Source organism: Callorhinus ursinus, unplaced genomic scaffold (genome assembly GCF_003265705.2).
Source record: "Callorhinus ursinus isolate GAN/ISIS: 27379988/994484 unplaced genomic scaffold, GSC_fseal_2.0 scaffold77, whole genome shotgun sequence".
Lineage (NCBI taxonomy): Eukaryota > Metazoa > Chordata > Mammalia > Carnivora > Otariidae > Callorhinus > Callorhinus ursinus.
Genome location: NW_027397139.1, coordinates 776,250 through 798,217, shown reverse-complemented (window position 1 = coordinate 798,217; position 21,968 = coordinate 776,250). Strand labels below are relative to the sequence as shown.

Here is a 21,968-nt window from a genome sequence, read left to right as displayed (position 1 = left end):
AACTGCCCTCCGAGTCCCCAAGTGGGGCCTCCCCTGACATCTCGGGGAGATGCGTGCCACCAGCTGTTTATCTCTGTGTGAGGCAGCTCTTGGACCAATTCGTTGTAACAGGAAAAGGACAGTATTGATGCTCGAGAAAAGCAGCAGGAAGCTCCTTAATGTAACGTAGACTGAGACAAAGACAGAAATAATGAAGTGGGATGAAACAGCTCCTTAACCACACTCACAACGGACACAGTGGGATCCTACGCATTTGACAAGGAAAGAAAAGGAACAAAAATAAGGAAGCAGGTAAACAATTCTAGAACCCCATCTCAAGCTGGCCAGGCTTTCTGGGAGAGGAGATAGTGTGGTCATGGTGCGTGCAGGAAACACCTGGGACACTGCAGGGGCCCCTCCAAGGCCACCTCCCCAAAGCCCCCTCCATGCTGCAGCCTCATGGTCAGGGACAGGTGTGTCGAACTCCCTTGGCTCCGGAGGAGGCTCAGGATTCCTGTCAGATGATTATCATTGCAGCTGGCCTCAGCCAGGAGGAAGCATGGCCCCTGACTTAAGGGGAAGCCTGTCCTAGGATGAGGCTAAGCTAGCTGGCAGAGAAGAACGGCAGGAAGCTCGAACACCAGCTCCTAGAGAGCCTCCTGGTGCAACAACGCTGCCCCCAAGTCTGAGCTGGGTCTTCTTTCTCTTGCAACTGGAAGCATCCCCACTTTATAGGAGACAAGGTGGCAGCCATATTCACATGTCCCTTGCCCTGGGGCCCCAGAAAAAACAGTCCCCACAGGGGCCACTCACCAGCACACGCTCGCTCATGTTCTGGCCAAACACGAATTTGTTGCTGGCGGTGTCGGCACTATTGGTCGAGTTGTCTAAACTGAAGAGAAGGCATGCTGTGGGTGTGGGCACCCCGTGGGAGCGGGGAAGGCAGTGGGCAAACTTGCATGAGCTGCACACACATGTGAACGGTCAGAGTGGGTAAGGCAGAAAGCATAGCTGTGGGCACTGCTCAGCCTCCCCTGTGGGGGATGGGCCTGGCACACCAGGGACAGGTGCTCACAAGCCTCAGAGCCAGGGGCCCACTGCATGTGGGTGGGCACTACATGACATGCCTGACAGCCACCTGTCATCCCCGACCTCCTCGAGGTGGGTGTCACCATCGGAGTGCATGAGGACAGCGCCTCAGAGAGGCTGATCACAGAGGTCAGACCAGGTACCACCTGCTTCCCCGAAAGAACCCACCAGTCCCTGGCCTGCACAAAGGAGGGGACACTGCCCACCCCTGGGCCATTGGCAGGTAACACTGGATGGCCTCAGAGCTGCTGTCACCATCACATTTCGTCCAGTTTAAGATGTCACAGCTCTAATTCCAATTTGGGAAATGCTGCAGTGCAAAAAATGTGTCTTTAAAACAATATCCAATGCACTTTGCTAATCAGGGTCCAGGGAGCCAAGTGTGAGGTCACCACCATTCATGCCAGGCCTCTCTGAAGTCCACGCCCAGTTCTATGCACTCTACTGGCCTGTCTCCTAGGCAGGGACACACTTTCTCTCTGAAATATCCATGGGGCACCCAGGCCATTAGTGAGCACCAGCAGTGTTGACCACCGGCGAGCCCAAATCCAGGGTAAGGGATCCCCACAGGCCGGAACCTGACAGGTAACAGGAAGCAGCCAAGCAGCCACTGGCCCACTGGGTTCTGCTCTGGGCATGAGATCTGAGTGACAGAGGTCACTCTGGGGCCAAGCAGAACTTGGGTCCTGCCTTGTCTGTCTGTTGAAGCACACCATCCTGGCCACTCCACAGCTGTGCCCAGAGTGGGAATAAAGCGAGGAGCCAGGGGGTATCCAGGGTTCTGGTGAAATCTGCTGCCTCCCACCCCCACCCCGGCGAAGGACCAGGCTGGCTCCTGGTCCAGCTGCTGCCTCCTCCCCGGGCCCCAAGCTCAAAGCGATGGGACAACCCTGGGCTGCTCTGAGGCTAGGCACCAGGCCCAAGACACACACCTGGAGCTGATATACTGAAGGAAATAGTTGGTCGCAGTTGGCGTTTCTGAACTGGGGTGTCCAGCGTTCTCCATGTCAGCTACTTCAGTGTTCTCATTTGTTAACTGGGAAACAGAGAGGCAACACTTACTGCTCAGACAACCGCCTGTTCAGGACCTTTATAGCTCAGCCTGTCTGTACCCCTAGGCCATATGGCACAGCGTGCGTGCGTGCGTGCGTGCGTGTGTGTGTGTACACACACAGAGGTGGGGGGGGGCCTGTAATCAACTTCACCATTTAACAGTTAAGATAGAAAAACAGTTCATAAGGCATCAGGAAACTTTTTCTACCTTGTTAAAAAAACAACAACAAAACTCTCAGGTTGGCATCTTATTGCCCTTTCCACCAATACTCTGTAATGAGAGGTCACAGAATGCTTCCAGATCCGATATTTTAAGGGGTTTATTATAAATATAATAAAAGCATTGTTTCTCGAGGGCTTCTTTTATGCCAGCTGACTGCCGCGCCAGCTCTGTTAAATCTTTATCATCGAACCCTGAGAGGTGGGTATCATTCACCTCGTCCTATGAGTGAGAAAGCAGAGGCTCGGGGTGCCAAGAAGTCGCCCCCACCGAGAAGCTGGCATGTAACTGTGAAACCACAGATCACGTGAGCCCTGTGCCTCCTTAAGACGTGGCCCCCATCCCAATTTCAAGGCAGCTGTCCCCCTAAACTCTAGGAACAGAATCAACCTGATGGCCCAGGCCAGGCCCCTGCTCCCCAGCACCGGGAGATCTCAAGGCTCTTCCTTCTCTTGTTTCCTCCTCCCTGGAGTGAGCCAGCCCCCAAGGGACTCATTACTTTGGCTAAAGCCATGCAAGAGCAATGCCTATTTTTCACCCCTGGGGATTTGTGTTTCTGTTGAACAGTCAGCACCAAAGAAGAAAACAAATGGCACAGCCTGATGTTTTCTACGTGCCGGAGAGACTTTCATTCCCCTTTTTCAGGGTTTCTCCCCCTCAGCATCACTGACATCGGGGCTGGATCATTCTCTGTGGGGAAGCCGCCCTGACACCGCGGGGTGTTGGGCAGCATCCCCGGCTTCCACCCACTGGAGAGCAGTAGTACCTACACCCTGGTTGTGACAACCACAGATGTCCCCAGATGCAGCCACTGATGCTATCTCTCAGGCTTTTAAAGGAGCTCCTGCCAGACGAGCTGCTGGAAATGGCACAGAGGGACGCTCCATCCCAGTGGCTGGAAAGGTAGTGCTGCCCCATTCTGGTCTCCCAGACCGCCAGCGCACGGGGTCCAGAGCCCAGACTCCCCGCCACTGCCAGATGCTCTCCCCGCTGACTCAAAGTCCCCAGACTACACCAACAGCCCTTGAGGGCAGCCAGGAGGGAACAGAGGCTATTGCCTCTGGTGGGACAGAAAAACTCTTTTCCCACCTGCCCTACCTTAAAAATATAAGGTAATAATTCTCAATTAAGGGTGACTTGGTCCCAAAGGGAACCCTCAGCACTATTAAGGGACACTTTTGGTTGTCACAACGGGGGGCGGGGGATACTCCTGGCACCTGGAGGGTGGGGGCCAGAGATGCTGCCCAGTATCCCAGAACACCCAGGACAGGCCTCCAACAACTAAGAATGAACCAGTCTAAATGTTGCTTAGTGCCAGGACAGAGAAGCCCACGAGTTAGGCAACAACAATCTCTCCAGCGACGCTGAAAGCATCGGATCGTGTTGTCTCCTTTGCTACGAAAATGTTGGTTCTCGCCATGCTCAGTTGCCTCCCTGTCCCCCGCGCCCGGGAGAACGAGGGAGCCTGCCAGGGAGTGTGCCGGGAGCGGGAGCAGTGCAGCATGGAGGGCATGCAAAACAAGAAGCCACTGGAAGCACCACGAGCCACAGGAGCCCACAGGCACATTCTCTGCCTCCACCTCCCCGCCCTTTGTAAGGAAAAGCGGAGTTCCCGTTGTTGAACCTGGAGCAGGCAGAACAGACCGACTCATGAGTGCCAGCGCTCATCCAGGCCCCTGATCACACACCTTGACTCTGTCCCTCAGGTTCTGCCCGAACACAAACGCCTGCTGTGCAACTTGCTCTTTTTTCTCACAGTTTTCCTCCTCACAAGTATCGCTAGACTCATTTTTCTGGGGCTCTTTCTCCTAGTTAGAAACACAAACAAGACGACAACTGAAAAGAAGTGACAGGTTAGCCCCGAGAAGCGAGATGGGCCATCTCCCGCCATTCCATCTGCTCGCCGGGTCTCCTGTGGCACCGGTTCCCGGGCAGCTGCTGCTGCCCAGGTCTGGCCTGCCCTCACATCACCAGGGACGCTGGAGGCGGCAGGGCTGGGCTGCTTCTCGGCCTCCCTAGCTACCCAAGTTTCCCAGCAGCAGCAGGCTGCAGAGATGGTTCCTAATTTTAATTCTGCTAACTGGTTTGAAGGTCAGGGTGGGGGGTGGGGGGGGGGTGGTGGGCTCAGGGATGTTCTAAAAATGAATTGTAGCCAGTCATTTCTACCATGTGTACTCCAACATCTCTGGGGGGGTGTGGGGGAGGTGGAGGGTATAGAACCTCAGGCAGCAGCTTAGCTGCCAAAACGGCCAAGTAGAAATAAACACACACATGCAACCCGGCTTTGTGTCCGGAAGCCTTGGTGTGGTGCTGCGACTCGCATGTCAAATCTGCCTCTGCCACCCGCAAACGCAGGCTCTTCAGAACATGCCCCTCACTTTTCAGCTCCTGGGCAATACTGCTAGCAAACACATGCTCTTGGCCTAAGTAATCTCAGAACCCTAGACTTTGCTCAAAAAAAAAAAAAATTTCTGAGCTGACCCCCAGGCAGCTTTCTTCGGTTAGAACGGGCCCACATACATGAATCCCCGAGCTGTTCAGGCGTGGAAGCAGGGAGGCGAGACATCTCTCCATATAAAACGGCACAAGCCCTCATCAATGACAGCCATTCCTCTGGCCCTAGGGACGTCCCCGAGGCCAGCGGGCAGAGTGCCCGTGGGCACGCCAGCCCCCCCCGCCCCCCCTGCCCCCCTGCAGTGGGGAGGTGCTAGGCCCGGGCAGTGCAGCAGTCTGGAACGGCGGACAGACCATCCTTGGCATTCTAGCAACTACGGACATCGGCTGCCGCTGTGCACGCGCACCGCTGAGCAAATCCAGAAAGCCTTAGCACGGGCCCACGCTGGCACCGCTCGGAGCAGGTAACTGTCCACACGCTCAGCGAAGCTCCGAGAAGTTTCACGTGCTCCCTGCCCAGCAGACACACCTCAAGTGCTCGCGCCTCATCGGACGGACTTCTGCGTGCAGGGCTGTCGGCCGATGTCGCTGTCGCGGCCCCCGTGCGGTCTGCCGGGACGCTGACCCCGTTGGTGCCGCTGCTGGCAGCTGCCGGGATAAGAGCACAGCGGGTGGTCGCGGGCTCAGGGCGGGACCTCGGCTGCCCCCCCACAGCTGGGACCAACTGTGTCATTTCTCCTTTTTCAAGAAAAGGAGCTGGTATCATTACTGAAAATCACAAATTCTTCCATTAAAAAAACCCAAGCGAGCCCAGAACTAAAACCTCACAGAAGTGAGACAATCTTGCTGCTTATTCCACAAAGAACTGTATGACTTTTCAGTGTACTTTAGAAGGATACTGCTAACTAAGGTAAAAAAGAGAAAAAGAATATATATTAAATAAGGAGCAATTATGAGTTTTATAAAACACACTTTTACTCATAACATCTTGATTCTCTGCACTTCGCCCTATGAATAGTTGAGATCACATGATGCGCACAGCTTTAAATCTGGCTGACTGGGTGGCATAGCTTATAAAAAAGCTTTCCTGTTGAAACTCTTTAGAAATACTATTTCCCTCATGTGGGATGTTGGATTGCTTCTGATGAAGATTTTTGAATTACAGGGAGAGACAAAGAGGAAGACAAGAAAAGGTCATTAATACTAAGAAATTAAGGGTCAACTGAACACCATGACCTGTGCAGAGATCATGGAAATATGGTTTAAGAGTCAGAGGTCTTACGGGTGGCAGACCAGATGAAACTGCGCACATAACCAAAATGACCCTTCAAGTCTCTCAGACACAGAGGGCTGAGTTTTGCCTGCAAACGTGCTGGGATGGACTGGAGACACTCTGGAGGGAGCCAGCTTTTATGAAGCCAGCGTGTGCAGAAAGCATGGTGGTCACCTTGGCCTGCTGTCTTCCCTGGGCTCAATGGGGACTTAAAGGATTACTTCCCCAGCACTCTATTTCTTTCTTTCTTTTTCTTTTTTTTTAAAGATTTTATTTATTTATGTGACAGAGAGAGAGAGAGAGAGAGAGAGACAAGGAGAGAGGGAACACAGCAGGGGGAGTGGGAGAGGGAGAAGCAGGCTTCCCGCTGAGCGGGGAGCCCGATGCAGGACTCGACCCCAGGATGCTGGGAACATGACCTGAGCCGAAGGCAGACACCCACCCAGGCGCCCCCCCCAGCACTCTATTTCTGAGTGCATTCAGCAGATATGGCCAAAGTCACCTGTGTCGAGACACAGCTATCCCGGGCCAACTTCAGGAAGACTCTACACCCTGCCGTGCGAGCCTGGGCACCAGGGCCATTTCTTACCGGTCTGTGAGAGTGCCTTTGGCTGTGGGGCTTGTAACACTGCCGGGCGAAGCACACTCCGCTGTTGCTCCTTGGGCTTCTGGCTCGGCAGACCTGAGAACAGAGGTTGGCTTGCCTGCGGCCCTCGGACACAGTAGGCAGAAACACACAGCCCCGTACGGGCTCTCAGGGGCTTTCTGGAAATTAATTCATTGAGTACAGTAATGCTATAGGGGGAACCAAGGGACGGCTGTCCTCAAGTGCTGGGCTCAAGGATCAAGGACAGATGGTGCAGGGAAAGCACAGAGCCACAGGCAGCCCCTCCGAGTTTAGGACTCTGCTCGGGCTCACATAAAAATACCCTTTGCACCTGCTTTTCAAAGTGCCACGCTGAGAAAATCCATCTGCCAAACACAAATTGGGCAAGAAGCACGAGAGAACGCTTCCAACTCTGCACCACTGCCAGGCCCTGCTCCCCAGCGGCACGCCACTGGATCATGGCCCCTGTGCTCAGGCTTACTCTGTGGCACGCCGGGGCTGGAATGCTCTGGAGACAGCCTGAACCAGCTGAGCTATCGCTGGGCACAGAGCCCCACACCAAGCCAAGTCTGCTCCCTCACCACCCACCCCCCCTCCTCAGGGTGGTGGAGGGCTCACAGAGGGGAGAATTTCCTTGGTCTGATGGGCTCCTTAAAGTGGCTTTTCGGTGCTCATGTGCCAGGTAACCGAGATGACCTAAGAGAGCAGACTGAGCCTGAAGCATGCCGGCTGGGCTGCCTAAGGCAGCTGTGCAAACAGATGCTGCAGAGGCAGGAAGGGTGTGAGACAGCCCTTCCACTTTCCTCCTTAAAGGCGGGCACCTACCTGCACTGGGTGCCTGGCCGTGGATCAATGTTGGTGGCTTCAACCGGAATCCACTGCTCTTTTCCTCTACAAGCACAAGACAAAAGATAAAAAGCAAGCCTGCCTAGGGGGTAGAGGTGGGGGCAGCAGCAAAGCTGAGAGGGTCAAGGGCAGGGGAAGACTCTAGGTCTGAACCTCAGTGGCCATGAGCCTGGAGAACCAGGGAAATGTTTCCAAGTTAAAACAGAAATGCCGAAGCCCGGTTCAACCACCAAGGTTATAAGGCAGCTTGGACGAGGAGGAGCCAGGGAGTTGCAGAAAGTGCTGGCTCCAGGCCAGGTGCTGATAATGAAAGACCAGGGGGGTGTTGAAGGTGAGAGACAAAAGTGACAGTGAGTGCAAGGCTGGTCCACCCCTGGGCCACCTCACCCAACGGCTTGCCAGGAGCCATGCCGGGCTCACAGGCCCTGGAGAATGTCAGGGAGCCACCCCATTAAGGCCCCTGGGACCGGTCTCCTTTTCTCAGAGGACTTGTCTTGTCAGAGGACGCATCTGCAATCAGGAGAAGCCTCTGTACTACCAGCAGATGTCTGGGAAATGAGACACGTTTCTGTGGTGAAAGATCAAAGGTGGCAGACGGCCAGCTTGCTCTCTTTTTCCGGATGTGCTTGGACAGCTTCACCTTGTTGCTGAGAACACTGGAAGGCCGAGGACAAGGAAGGGGAAGGAAGCAGGGCGATGGCTCAAAACCTGGTTTCAATGGGGCCACTGGTCCACACTGGTCATCTGTGTGTGCGGGTGAGGTGGCTGATCTCATAAGGGGCAGGGAGTGGGGACAGTCTAATCTGCCTTGACAGGAAGGATCGGCATAAAAAGCCTTGTGACTCCAACAGTTAGGTCTGTTCCTGGGGCAGCACAGGGATGGCACCATTCTGGGCCACCAGAGGCAACCTCACTTTTGTGATAAGGTCCTACTCATCTGAAAAAACCCTTGTCAGCTGCAGGGAACAAGATCAATACACAAATATCAATTGTGTATATCTATACGCCAGCAATGAACACTCCAAAAATGAAGTTATGAAAACCTGTTATTCCATTTATAATAGCACCAAAGAGAATAGTACTTGGGAATAAATTTAACAAACAAAAACTCTAAAACATCGTTGGAAGAAAGACAAACGGGAAGATGTCTTAGAAGATCACACAGTAGATGATTCTATTTACATGAAATATCCAGAACAGGCAAATCCTTGCAGGCAGAAAGTGGATTCTTGGTTGCCAGGGGCTGGGGGAGACACGGGCAGTGAGTAACTGCTCATGGGGATGGGGTTTCTCTTTGGGGTGATGGAATGATCTAAAATTAATTATGGATGGGACGCCTGGGTGGCTCAGTTGGTTAAGCAAGTGCCTTCAGCTCAGGTCATGATCCTGGAGTCCCGGGATCGAGTCCCGCGTCAGGCTCCCTGCTCAGCAGGGAGTCTGCTTCTCCCTCTGACCCTCCCCCCTCTCATGTGCACGCTCTCTCTCTCATTCTCTCTCTCTCAAATAAATAAAGAAAATCTTAAAAAAATATATTGTTAAAAAAATAAAAAAAATAAAATTAATTATGGTGATGGCTGCACAACTCTGTGGATACACTAAAAACCAACCAACTGTACACTGAAACACCACACATGCCTTCTCAGACCAAACTCCTGAGGCATAAAACAAAGTCAAACGGAATTCTCAACAAAGCAGGAGAGCCTTCTTCCTGCTGTCTGGGGTTGGTCAGCCAAACTGATCTCCTTGGGCAAAAACAGGATTACAAAACTCTTCCCTGCTAGTTAGTATGAAGGAGTTGAGTTCACCAGGCTTCCAAGGCCTGTGTAAGTGGAGCTGGGGTCTCTCCCCTAAGAGAGCGGTCATAAAAACCAGGCTCAGGAGAATCAGACACCACAGATGCAGGGGAAGACATGCTGCCAGATGTTCCTTTTTAGGAGAGAAATACTGAATCACATTTCCAAAGCTCAGGACTATTCAGAAGATGACTGGCAATTTACAAGCGTTAAAAAAATTTGAGATGAAATTCACAACTGAGATAATTTTTAAGAGGCCTTACAGCTGGCTTTGCAATGCTTACGATGTGGCTACCGATTGATCTCCACCTCTCTGCTCTGTGTAGAGCAACACCAGCAGCAACCGACTGCAGCCAGCTTAGGCTGACCAGTGGGGGCGCAGGCGTGGAGGATCACTGCCACAGAGCATCCGCTAGCACGGGCCTGGCACCTGGCCCACCCCGCAGACGCACAAGAAATCACGCTGGATGCTGCAGTGAACAGATGACAGACAAGACAGACAAGGCATGCCACACCTGTCATGGCAACTGAGGACTGGGGACAGAAGGAGCCCAAGGCAGCAGGGAGGTGTGCTCACAGGACAGCCAAGCTGAGGCGTGCCTGCAGGCCCCATCTTCACAAAAATAGACGCTCTCTTTTCATGGCCTCAAGAAACTCACTTTACCTACAACATGGCCTGGGTGCAATGAAAAGCTGTTGCTGATGGCCAGAGTCCTAGCACACACGATAGAGTCACCGGGCTGCACGAGTGACTGGCCTGGTGTCTTCTTGAGGGTATACGCGTGCCCCACTGTGAGCTCACTGGGGTAAGAGGTGGTTCCCTCTGAAGCAGCTTTCGCCCTCCTCTTAATCATGCCTAAAGCAAGTGGGCTCCTTTGAGGGTGCTTTCTGCCCTGCCCTGGGAAGACCCCAAGTGACGTCTGCAGGGAACAGTGCTCACCCCCAGGGGAACTTCAACTTGGTGTATACCAGAGGTTGAAAAGGCTCTAAGAGGAGACAGCCTGGCGGGGGCTGGGTGGTGCTGGGGCAGATGGGAGGGTGCTTGGCATGTACAGGGCCGGGGGGGGGGGGCGTAGAGTGACGGGACACGCCCTGCAGACAAAGGGAGCCAGGTTTCTGTCAGAAAGATAGGTAGAATTAAGAAGCAGGGAGGCTCAGGTGAACCCTACTGGTGCTAGATGGGAAGTATACATGTGAGCCCAGGGTTGCCTGCACACGCAGACAGATATAGATGAAGAAACGTGTGTACGTGTACACATGGATATGTGCAGAGGTACGGGGGTGTGTGAGAATCCCAACAGCGGTGAGCTGGCCGAGCATGCAGATCTTGGTTTCTGGAGACCACTCTCCACTAAGAAGGACCCCTTTGAGAAGGAACCCTGTGAGAGACGATGATGAGTCTGGAGGCTCTTGTTAGGACAGAAGAAAGTGCCTAAAAAAATAACGCGTCGTGACAAAAGGGCACAGGAACCTGCTTGGTGGGACTCCCGCTAGCCAAATCTGGGACAATTAAAAGAAATTCTGTACTAATAACGACAGAACGTAAGCCGTTGACTAAAGCAGGAATCCATGCATCGATTTTGCTGTACAATATAACAAGGGGCTAAGTGGGGAGAAAGAATAGCTCTCTTACAGAACACCAATGAAGCGTACCAGTAACAGAGAAGGCAGCCCACCCCCACTCCCCACCCCCCTGCCTTTGGTGATGGATCGTCAGAGTAATGACTCATCCGAGCAAGAGAACATGGGTGGAGGCAGACACTGGCGGGGAACAGTGAGAGGAATGGGCTTCTCTCTCCAGAAAAAAAGGGGATGATCTCCCAGCGGAGAAACCAACAGAGCCCACTCTAACCAAGTGAGCCAAATTAGCCCCACAGGTACCAGGACAGGTAAGCACCACGTGCCATCTGGGACGGGGCACCGTGAAGAGCACAGCTTTGCTTCTGTGGAATTCTAGCCCCAAAGGCACTACCTGGGCAGAACCAACAGGAATCGCTGGACAAACCCAGACAGAAAAACTTCTCCAAATTCGCTGGCCTGTAATCTTCCAGGCCATAGACATCAAGCAAAGAATGAGGAAGTAGTCTAGATGGAAAGAGAGATACGGGGTATATGATCCGGGATCTGACCCCTCTGCTATGAAGGACAGCGCCGGGACAACTGGGGAAAATCGAATGGGTAAACGGATACGGAAGTGCTTTATACAATTCTTCCAGAAGTTAAAATCCGCCCCCCCACCCCAAAAAATTAAAGCTAAAAAACAAAAGGCAGACAGGCAAGGACAGAAGAGGCCTGATATGACTCCAACCTGCCTCAGGGACCAGGAAGCGAGGCTGCGTCGGCGCCCCTCAGCAGGGCTGGGGACCCTGTTTGCTCAGGGCAGCCCGGCTCGCAGTGCTGCGGGATAAAGGAGAGGGCAGTGAGGCCGTCACTCACAGGTCTTAGAGGTGATGATGTTGAGATCAGTAATGGAAACTGACAGCACGAGGCGATCTAGACGCGGCTTCAGCGAGTGGCCCCCTGGACCCCAACAGGATCACCTCAGCTAACACCGCCCCTACAGCGCACAGTGCTGCTTGCTAAGCCGGCACTCCAGGGGTTCCCACGGACCGCTGACACACCGAACTTCTCCTCAGGGCTTAGTCAGGGGGTCAGCTCAAAACAGTTTGCTTTCAGAGTCAAAATTAATTCTATTGTTTGAAATGGTGCTATTGAATCAATCCCCTAAGTTATAAAAACATTGCCCTCCTGCCAGAGTATGACTTATCTCGCAATGCTTTTGAAGTAGGCAATGAATTTATATGAAGCAGGTTGGGTTACAGAATTCGGGTAGTTGAACTTGCTCATTAACTCCTTTATGAGGAATTTCAGCCACGTGGGAGAAACTTTCAGGAAACCTTGGAGTTGGATCTCTAGCAAAAGACCAAAAAAGGAAGGCTCCATAGTCTTCAGAGGGGAGCAAGCTACTTTACTTCAAGATTTAATATGCTGTGATTAAATATGCTTACATATTTATCTGAACAGGTCTAAGCAATACTGATTGATGTGAGACTCTAATGCACAGAAAAGGGGTCTGGAAAATTCCATTGACCTCACACAGTTACCTTGGGGTGGGAGAGGGAGACGGAGAGGGGTAGGAAGATTCTTTTACTCTATGTAGTTCCCATTTGCCTTTTTAAAAAAGTGGTATGAATGTGTTACTTGTGTACAATTTTGGAAAAACAAGTAATACACCTCTTTATAGTTGCTTTTTGTTTTTGGGAAAAAAACCCACAAAAACCAAAGAACAAAAAAAAATCAACCAACACCTTAAAGATTCCTTGTGACCAGGCCCTCCTGCAGAAACAAAAAATTAAGGGCTTATGAAGCTTGCCTCACAGTGGATTCCAAGTCTGAGCTGAAGATTTGGGAAAACATTTAGGAACTGAAAAAGAATCCGGTTTTCAAATTGCCTGTTCCTGTTTAAGATCTTATTTTACAATATCAACTGTTTTTCATCCCAGGAAAACCCCCAGTGACTGGTAGTAAAAGGCAAAGGGACATGAGGGCTCACCTGGTTCTGAGTCAGAATTGCCTGCAGATGGCTCGCAGAAGGTTGATGGCATAAAAACATTGTTTTTTGATACTGTCGACAAGGAGGTGCGGGCAGGGAAGGGAACAAGAGAAAAACAGTGTGAGTAGGCAGGGCACACATGCACCCGATCACCTCTCCCACCTGAAGGCTCGGTCTCCAAGCCACACCGTAGGGGCTCAGCATTACGAACCAGGCCTTTGTGGTCTACTGTGGCCGCCTAGCTTGTCCTCATGCCCCTGGCTTTTTTGTGGCGCTGGAGGCCCCAATGGGAGCAGCAAGAAGGGAAGCAGAATGAACTGGGTGTTCCAAGCCTCAGGCCCTGCTTCTTGTCACCTGCCAGAGGCTTGCTGGCTGGCTGCACCCCCAGCCCCTCACCTGTTTAGGATCTTACTTTACACTTATCAGTTGCTTCCCTGGGTGTAGGCCAGACAGTAATGCAATGGGCCTCAGAGCTGAAGAACTAACCGGGTAGAGAGAACACAGCTAACCAGAATCAGAATGTAGGGCACCGACCACGCCTTCCAAGATACGGGCTCCGTTCCTGTCTCTGGCACCCCTGGCGCCGGAGAGCTATTTCCTATGCCAGTGCGCTAGAGCAGAAGGGAAATGCTTGGCTGTCCTTTGTCCCTACTGCCTGTGGCCATAGCACAAATCATCTCTCCTCTTCCGAGGCACCTTCTGCCACAGGTCATGGCACAGCAGGGCGCGGTGACTGGGAAGGAGCATAACCGATCACCAGGGGGCAGAAGCTCCCTTGTTTCCTAGGAATGCCCATATGCAACTGGGGAGAAAAGGAGGGCTCCCCAAGCCCGACTGCTAACTGTCCTGATGGTTCCTCAAGGCCTGCTTAGCAAAGGACAATGTAGCCATTCAGGAGGGTCTCGAGCAGTCATGAGAAAGGGTGTGGCGATGTCCACAGTGAGTGTTAAGGGAAACAGGAGTGAAATCCAGTGTGTTGCAGGGAGGATCTCGAAAGGACACTCACTCTCTACATGGTGCCCCCCTGTCATGTCTGCATCACTTCTGTAAGCAGAAACAACCTTCCAGGGCGTCTTTTCCCCTTAAAGTGCTGTCCTTTAGGTTCACAGGTATAAAATGCTTCACATAAACCTCCCAAGAAGGAATGCCAAGTTGGGTATACTGGAGATCCTCTCTGAATACGTGTGCACTAGACAGCCAAGATGGAGAAGATGGACGATGCCAGGGGGGACCAAGTCAAGATCAGGAGGACTGGGGGCAAGCCCTGAGGCAGTGTTTACCCTTGAATCTGCAAGGCTGTCCCCGGGATCACAGCGCCTCCCACCAAATAGCCCCAGCAACTCTCTCGACCCTGGGAAACTGCCTCTCTGCTGCATGGGTCTTCCTAACAAGCCCCCGGGCTCGTCTGCCAGGCCCCCATCCAGAGCCTCCACAGGCTCCTAGCCTGGCCCACCCCTCAAGGTTCCACCAAGCTCTCCTCCTCTGCGGGCTCCCGGCATTCCATCATCAAAGTGTGTTCTGGGGCCACTTGGTTTGATATGTACTGTGTGTGTGTGTGTGTCTGCGCTTCTCAACCAGACTGCCAAGCTCTAGGCACATGGTTGAAGGGTCAGGAGGACACCCTACTTCCCACTTCTTATACCTTCAATCTAGAGACACAGCCATAAACCTGGGAAGGAGGACATGTAATCAATTTAGTCCACTAGGTCACGACCCTCTGTTAAGTGTTACTGATTCCAGAGGGGGGCACCTCCAGCTTCATTCCTGACAGAGACCGAGTCTCAGATCGATTCTAACTGGCTGTGGGCAGGAGACAGACGCCGAGTGTGAGGCGCCACAGGGGGATGGCGGGCTCATCAGCATGGACGCTCAGCAAAGGTCTGCGACGGTTACCTGACTGTGAAGGTGGGAACTGGGTTAAAGAGGACGTTCTTTCTCGCTTGACGGGAGGGCAGTAATTTCCATCTTCTCGGTCAGAATCTACAGAAAACGAGGAGGAGGAGGAGAAAATCAGGCTGCTTCCACTTTTACAACCAAACAGAACGAGACGTTTTAGAGATTTCCTCACCTTCTCCACCTTCGGGGCTGGAGCCTCCAGCTGGCCTCTGAAATGAGAGCACACGGCAGGGCGGTAAGCGAGGGCCGGGCTGCCCAGCCAGCACCCAGCAGCTTGAGTTCCGTCATGAACGCATCCTGAAACGCAGCGCTGAGGGCCAACTCCCTGAGCTCAGACACCCAGGTCGGATGGACTTTCAACCTAAGGCTCAAAAACGCCCCCCAGGAACCCTCTGTGTCTGCCTTACCAGGCCATGGGCCGAGGAGTCCTCCTGAAAGCTGAGGGCGCATTTACTGCACAAAGATTGGTTTCTCTGTCTCTCCACAGGTCACAGCTAACTGCGTGCCACCCCCTCAACTCAAGCACAGTGAAACGCTATCTGGCTGAAATTCATTCTGCCAAGAGCTGGCAAGCGACCCGCTCCACTCTGGAGGGCAGCAGGACCGTTTAAAATGTGGCCTAACACCGGGTCGCAGCAGTTCCCGTTCCTTGCCCTGGGCCGTTCCGTGGCGCAGAACCCTGTTTCAAGGTGGACCATTACTTCCAGAGCAACAGAGAACTTCCATGCCTTGGATCTAAGTCTGCTGCAAAGTGTTCAGAACACAGTCGTCCAGTGCGACAACTCTGCTGACCACACGACCTACCGAGAAATCGCAAGCTAAGACAGAAGGTGGCCAAAGAATTTCCTCCGTAACAACCTTTAGTTTTAGAATGTGAACAACTAGCCATCAAGAAGCCCTAAGATGAGCCCCGCTCCCACCCCCAGGTAATATCCACTCCCTCACAGACTTGCAACTCTCCAGAACCGAGCAGCCACAAGCAAATGTCGAGGGGTGAACAGCCCTCCTCCTGGCGCACCTGTATGCGAGCAAGCAGAGGAGCCAATTTTCTTATTTTCAGAAAAGTCACTAGGGGTCAAGTTTAGCCAAACGAGGACCACCTGCCTTGAGGAGCCGTTAGGGCTTAGAGGAGGCCTGCCTGGGAAAGTGCTCTGCAAACTGCAGGGCGGGGTGGAAAGGTGGCAACCGCCCTAAATAACGTAAATAATGGGCTGTGAGCAGGGCGCCGGCCCTGGGCAGGACTTTCTCCATAAAGGGCCACAGAAGACTTTCAGCTTCTCGGGCCACATGCATACTCTGCCACCTTAGCTTGCAGACAGAGGCCCGGAGTTTGTGGACCACGTCCTAAGAGACAGTAGAGAAAAGGATTCCAACCTGAACTCTCTCCTCCCGAGTGGGCCCACAACTTGGGTTTGAGTCAGAAATGCAAGCCTTTCCTGCTCAAGTCCGTTCTAAGCGCTCCCTGCAAGCCTCTGTGAAAGGGCCAGGAGGACCGCCATCCCCATGCCTGCATCGGGTGCTCAGGAGGCTCCGAGGAGGCCATCCATCAAAGTGCTTGGGAAACAAACCCCTCTTAACACAACAGGGATTTGACAGTCCTCGCGGGGACCATGAACATACCACTGGGCCCCAGATGAAGTGGAACACTGGAGGAGGAAAGCAGGCGGGCCCCAGATGGGCACAAACCAGCGGCCGGACCACAAGAGCAGAGTGTGAAGGTGCTCAACCCCTCTGGGAGGCCCGCAGAGCTTACTTTCTCCCAGCTCTGACACCTCCTAAAGCCACACCTCAGGCAAATCCTCTCCCTCACCCAGGCTTTGGTTTCCTTCCTTGGGAAATGGGGGTGCCAGCACCTCCCCCACAGGGAGATGGAAGGGGTCAGCGAGATAAGCAGGTGAGGCAGCCCTCGGTCTGACCCGACACCCGGCCAAGGCTGACACCTGGACTTGGGGGGTGCTCTCCCAGCAAGCTCGCTTCTGCTGGATGTTATGCCCTTGGGAAGAGCATGACAAGAGGACAGTTCATGTCCTGGGGCAGCCAAATGAGGGGTCAGGGTGGGGGACTCAGTCCTGAGCCCAGGACGAAGCACTGGGGGTGTTGCTGAGACACATACTCTGGCAGCGCTTTCCCTTCACTGGGTTCAGGCCTAGGGTGGTGTCTGAAAATGCAAAGCCAAGCCGTGGGCACAGCAGGCCTCTTCTCCTGGGACCATCCCCTTCCCTGGGTGACATCACGGAGGTGCAGACTACGGGTACCTCCTTCCAATTCCTTCACAGGGGTTGGGCCCACTCCCAGCTCCAGTCCCATGGCTCCTGGCCTCTCTCCTGTCATTCAGTAAGCATTCCGGCTGCACCAACCCCACACGTGGCAGCCTCTCGGATCCCATGGTATCTGCCGCTTGGAAAGCAACTCCTGGGATCTGGAAATGGCCTTGCAGACACTGCTCCCTCATCAGCTGGCCTCTTTTCACTCTGCTCGCTCTTCTCTGGCTTCTCACATGAGAACCCCTGCCCCCTGCGCCCCTCTGTATCTCTCACTCTGTGTCACCTGTGCCAGGGTCCCCACTAGCTTGAGTCCCAGGAGTGGCCCTCTGTCCACAGCGGGCCGCAGAGAAGCCGCTAAGGCACGTGTCCCTGTGTTACACACGGCCCTGCTTCCTGTTTCCTCAGCTGCCGAAAAGGGTATTCCTCTACCACCGCAGTCCCACAGAGGCCTCCACACCTACCTTCCCTTTGCCCCCCTGGCTAGCTGGGCTCATTTCCACGTGTGTGGATTTCCAGAAGTCTACAGATTTCCAATTTCATTCCACTGTGGCTGGAAAAGACCTGGCATGATTTCAGTCACTTTAAGTTTATCAAAACTTGTTTTGTGGTCTAGCAAACGGTCTGTCTGCCCTGGAGGACGTCCCGGGCACTCTGCAGCACAGTGCCCTCGACGTTCTCCAGGGCAGACGGCTCACTAGGCCAGCTGGGTTTAGAGTGTTGCCCAGGCCCTCTCTGTTCTCCTCCATCCTCCGCCCAGATGTTCTACTGACTACTGAAGGGGGGGCTGCCGAGCTCTCCAAGATGACCGAATCGTCTCTTCTCCCTTCAGTTCTGTCTGTTTTTGCTTTGTGTATTTTGGGGGTCTTAACGACACATAACTTTCTTATCTATGCCAACAACACCCCAAACCTCTCAGGAATCTGAGTTTCCTTTAGAGTTTGATGGGTGCTTGGGGCCCCTCCCCAGAAGTGGGTCCAGACCAGGAGCTGAGGCCTCTGGGTACCCCGCTGTCTGTGCTGAACCACCCCTCCTTGTTGTCACGGTGCAGCCTGTCTCCCCTGTTTTCTGAACACGGCAACACTGTTCCTGCCTCAACATTCCTTCTGTGTGTGCCCGCTCCCCCACCCCCCCAGGCCTGGGACGCGCTTCCTACAGGTCCGCTCAGTGTGGCCTCTCCAAGGCCTTTCCCAGCCTCCTCCAGGGCGAACCCGTGCTCACTCGCTGCCCTACCACCCAGCGAGCGGAAGCTGCTCCTCTACCTCCCTCGGGCCCCTACCCTGTTTTGTGTACCAGCTGGAAATGATCTAATGTGTCCGTCTGGCTGTTCTGCTCACAGCTGAGACACACAGCCCCCAGGATGCTGTGCACAAAAGACGATCAGCAGGTATTCACTGCACAAATGGAGCCTGAGTTGATCATAGCCCCTTCAGGGACCTGAAGAAAAGTGCCTGGCCAGACAAGATTCCGATGCAGGAGACCCTCAAACCCACACCCCAAATCTCTTCTAAGAGGCATGTGACTGGCCTCTTGGTCCTGGAAAGGCTAAGAGGCCAAGGCCAGGGGAGGACAACACAGGAAATTACACCACCAGGGATAACCTTCCAGAAGCTGCTGGAATCTCCTGTGGGGTCTGAACTAGCCAACTCAGAAGCAGTGAGGAAACGGATGCCAGCAACTTTCCTCAATAGGAGCTAGCACAAGGAAGCAAGGAGACGGAACGTATGAGGAAGTCACTTCTGCTTGCCTTTGGATATTCCAACTCTTCCAGAAATCCTCAACAGTGGCCAGCGTGAGAAGCCTGATGTCTGCACCCTCCACCCCCCCAACTGCGCTGAGGTCTGAGCTTGCTGTCTGGCTGTCTCGTGCTGTCTTCTCCCCAAAAGGGAAAGGTCTGGGGTGAAGTACCTCCCCTTTAAGCCACCCTGGCCCAAAACGAGGCCAACGCCGGCTCCACACACACTTTGCGCAAACACAGCAGCCTGGTGGTCAGGGACCACCCCTCACCCCAACCAAGGGAGAGGCCACTTACGGGTCAGCTGAGAGCAATGCCTGGGACACACATAGGGGTGCGCCCTGCAGCTGCAACTCCTTGGACCCGGGAAATCTACATCCGAAGCCACTGCCACGGGGACTCACGTGACTCTAAGTGCAGGCTTCCGGGATTCCTTTTTGGGGAGGAGCCAGGGCAGAAGCAGGTGTGAAAGTCCCATTTCCTCCTCTGCCTCTTTCCACACTAGAATCCACCTCTGTGAGGATTAGGGCTTCGGGATGATACCCAGGCGACACTGGGGTCAGTGCCCTTTTGGGACACCATGACGAACATATCCCAAACCAACACTTACATAAGGAGGCAGAAAAGAGGCCCAAAGAGAGTCCTTCAATTCACTTCCCTGGTGGCAGGAAGTGTGAACGAGTGAAGTGGGCTTACAGAAGATGCAAAGCCCCCCCCAGTGGTGGCTGCTAGGGACGGGTGGGAAGAATGGCGAGAGTGGCAGCTCGCTCTCCTCAGAGCCACAGGAACCTTGGGGGGAGCTGCTTATTCTGTGAGGTGCGCACATCCTTGCCAAGTACAAAACAGGTGGTAACGTCTAACCCAGAATGGGACCCTGGGACTGTAGATGTGGGAAGCTTCAGTTCTTTGTAAAGGATGGAACAGTGAAAATTTACGATCATTACATTTATCAAGGATCCCGCACCGCCCCCCCTCAAAGCCCCGAAAGAACATGGCTCTCATGAGGCTGTCTGGTGTGGCCTCGAGGAGGACAAAGGTGCTAGGCCAGTCCAGGGGAAGGAACGGAGCTGGCTGCTGTGTCTCAGAAGCTGACACACAGACACACAGGTAGAGTTAAGCAGGAATGAACAGCACTCGCGGCCTTCTTGACTTCTCAGAAAGGACCAGAAAACAAGACCACGCCAGACACCCGTTTGGTCTGCCTGAGCCTCGGTGATTTCAACGTGGACTGACCGGTTATAAAGCCCGCTGTCTGTGGCTGCAGGAAAATGGATGCCCGGGATGAAAAATCAATCAAGGGAGGAGCCTGTTGATTCGTCCTTGTCTTCAAATGGACTACTGGCCAATTCCATGCTCTTTATTCTGCTACTGAGGTGACCAGCTCAGAAGTTCTTACCAAAAAGGCAGACACTGAAGAAAGAAAAAGAGCTGTGGCCTCCAAAGGTCTGAATGTTGGGTGGGAGCAGAATAAGGGTCAAATCCCTTGCAGAAGCTGGAAGATGAGGGAAGCTGTCCAGCCAGGGGTCTGGTTCCAGAACCTGTCTAAGCTTCCTGGTGGGTCTAATAAACACATTTCAGGCTCCACAGGGCTTTGGCTCTGAGCTTCAAGCCAGGGGACTTAAGCCAGGCTCGGAGTAAGCACTAAGAGCTGCCTGCTTTCTCCAGATCAGAGAACTTAATCTGGATGTGGTTTGGTCTTCTCCAAGCTGTCTTCTGAGAGCCAGTAAGTCTGATATATAGAGGCTTGTTCCCGGTACTGTCTTCGATGGCCAGAGTCTGGGGAGACTGAAAGACGAGCAGGCCCTTTGTAAGCAACAATTCAGTGAGCCAGTTTATTATAAAGAACTCACAGCTTTGCATTCCCTCGAGAGACCATGCAATAAAGAGCAGATTAAACGTGATGGGCGAGACTGGCTGGGTAAGGGTGGGCGGTTTCCTGAATTCCAGTGTGGTACCGGGAAAGATCCAAATCTGTTTGGCTGCAAAAGCAACGACTCCTAGCTAACCAAAGAAACACCTCTGGCCAAGAGGAAGCTGGGATCCATCTGCCTTGATTTATGCCCTAAATGACCTAAAAAAACGTTTACTTTGCCTTGAACACGACTAATCACTAAAGAAAGCCAGTTAATGGCAGCCAGTGGTGACAAGCTGGAGTGTTCTGTGCTAGCCAGCTGTCACCAAATGATGCGACAGTGGCCCTGCTGGGACTTCTGATGGAACTGGGGATTCCTATAGTTACAAGTGCTAAAACCAAACAGCACATGTGTGTGTCATGTGCGTGGCCTTTGCTGTTCTGCTGGTACATTCATCAGCTGCTCCCCCCAGTCTTGACTTCCTCCCACAGTGACCCACAACCCATCCTGAGGTTCCCTACTGTTAACACTTGACCTTGCAGGGCCGGGCTGGGGATGGTCTGAATTTCATGGGATTAGAGCCTCTAACCCAAAGTCCACAAGAACTGAGAAGTCAAGTCCCATTGGCCAGGCCTCAGAAGTCCACATCTGGCCTGGCCACAAGCAGAAGGTGAGACCCCGTAGGTGCCTCTGGAGGAGCAGCTGCTGTGCCTCAACCTCTGTGACCTACCCACTTGCTACTCTCAACTGAAAAACCCTTAGCCCCTTCAGTTAGAGGCTGCTCTATAAGCTTGCTGTTCAAACCAGGCAGCCGCAAAAGGCCCTGGAGCCTCTTGGGCAGATCCACATGGTCATCTTTACTGGGAACTCAGGGAAATGAGAACATGATTTCCTGTGCTTGCGAAGGCTGAAGGCACAATAACTCATAATACCCGACTCAGAAGAAGGTTCCAGGAGCTGCTTGGCTCCCAACCGAAAAAGTGATCACGGCCTCATTCTTACTCTGTCAGCTCTAGTGCTCTCATGAGGGCTGCGCCCCTAGAATGCTTTGGTGTGAGTGCCTCCTGGCTGGAATCTTTACTGAGCCCAAACCCACTAGTATGCCATGAGGGACTGCCTCCTGTCACTCCCACCTGGCACGTGGTAAAGACTGTTCCTTCTTTTCCCACCACACACTGACTCCTCTCCAAAATGTTAAAACTGGCCTCCAACCTCACCTTTGTTGAACATCACTTCTTCCTGTGTGTCCCAGGGTTTAGTGGCTGTAACTGAATTTTAATGATTTCCTTAAGAACACAGGGAACTGGTGATGTGACACAAGGGATCACTAAAGTCTGGGATTGTGATGCCCTGGATGGCTGCCCAGTGCTTGGTGTGCAGAGCAGGGTCCCTTGCTTCCCTGCTTGAGAGCCATTT

At 53.3% G+C, this 21,968-nt stretch overlaps 1 protein-coding gene across 12 annotated transcripts in view; it reads right to left on the bottom strand.

The window, feature by feature from the left end:
- The window catches only part of RANBP3 (RAN binding protein 3), a 53,830-nt gene that overhangs the window by 6,168 nt on the left and 25,694 nt on the right, over positions 1-21,968 (bottom strand). For 5 of the 12 annotated variants that reach the window (XM_025861438.2, XM_025861440.2, XM_025861447.2 and 2 more), the window contains 10 exons: positions 14,876-14,912; positions 14,701-14,787; positions 12,808-12,879; positions 7,441-7,506; positions 7,234-7,311; positions 6,598-6,690; positions 5,265-5,383; positions 4,030-4,149; positions 2,001-2,104; positions 793-871 (listed from right to left, as the gene is read on the bottom strand). In XM_025861438.2, the coding sequence (XP_025717223.1) occupies positions 793-871; positions 2,001-2,104; positions 4,030-4,149; positions 5,265-5,383; positions 6,598-6,690; positions 7,234-7,311; positions 7,441-7,506; positions 12,808-12,879; positions 14,701-14,787; positions 14,876-14,912 (855 nt within the window). The remainder of the gene's footprint in view (positions 1-792; positions 872-2,000; positions 2,105-4,029; positions 4,150-5,264; positions 5,384-6,597; positions 6,691-7,233; positions 7,312-7,440; positions 7,507-12,807; positions 12,880-14,700; positions 14,788-14,875; positions 14,913-21,968) is intronic. The other 7 variants (XM_025861445.2, XM_025861446.2, XM_025861449.2 and 4 more) reach the window with 4 other exon arrangements.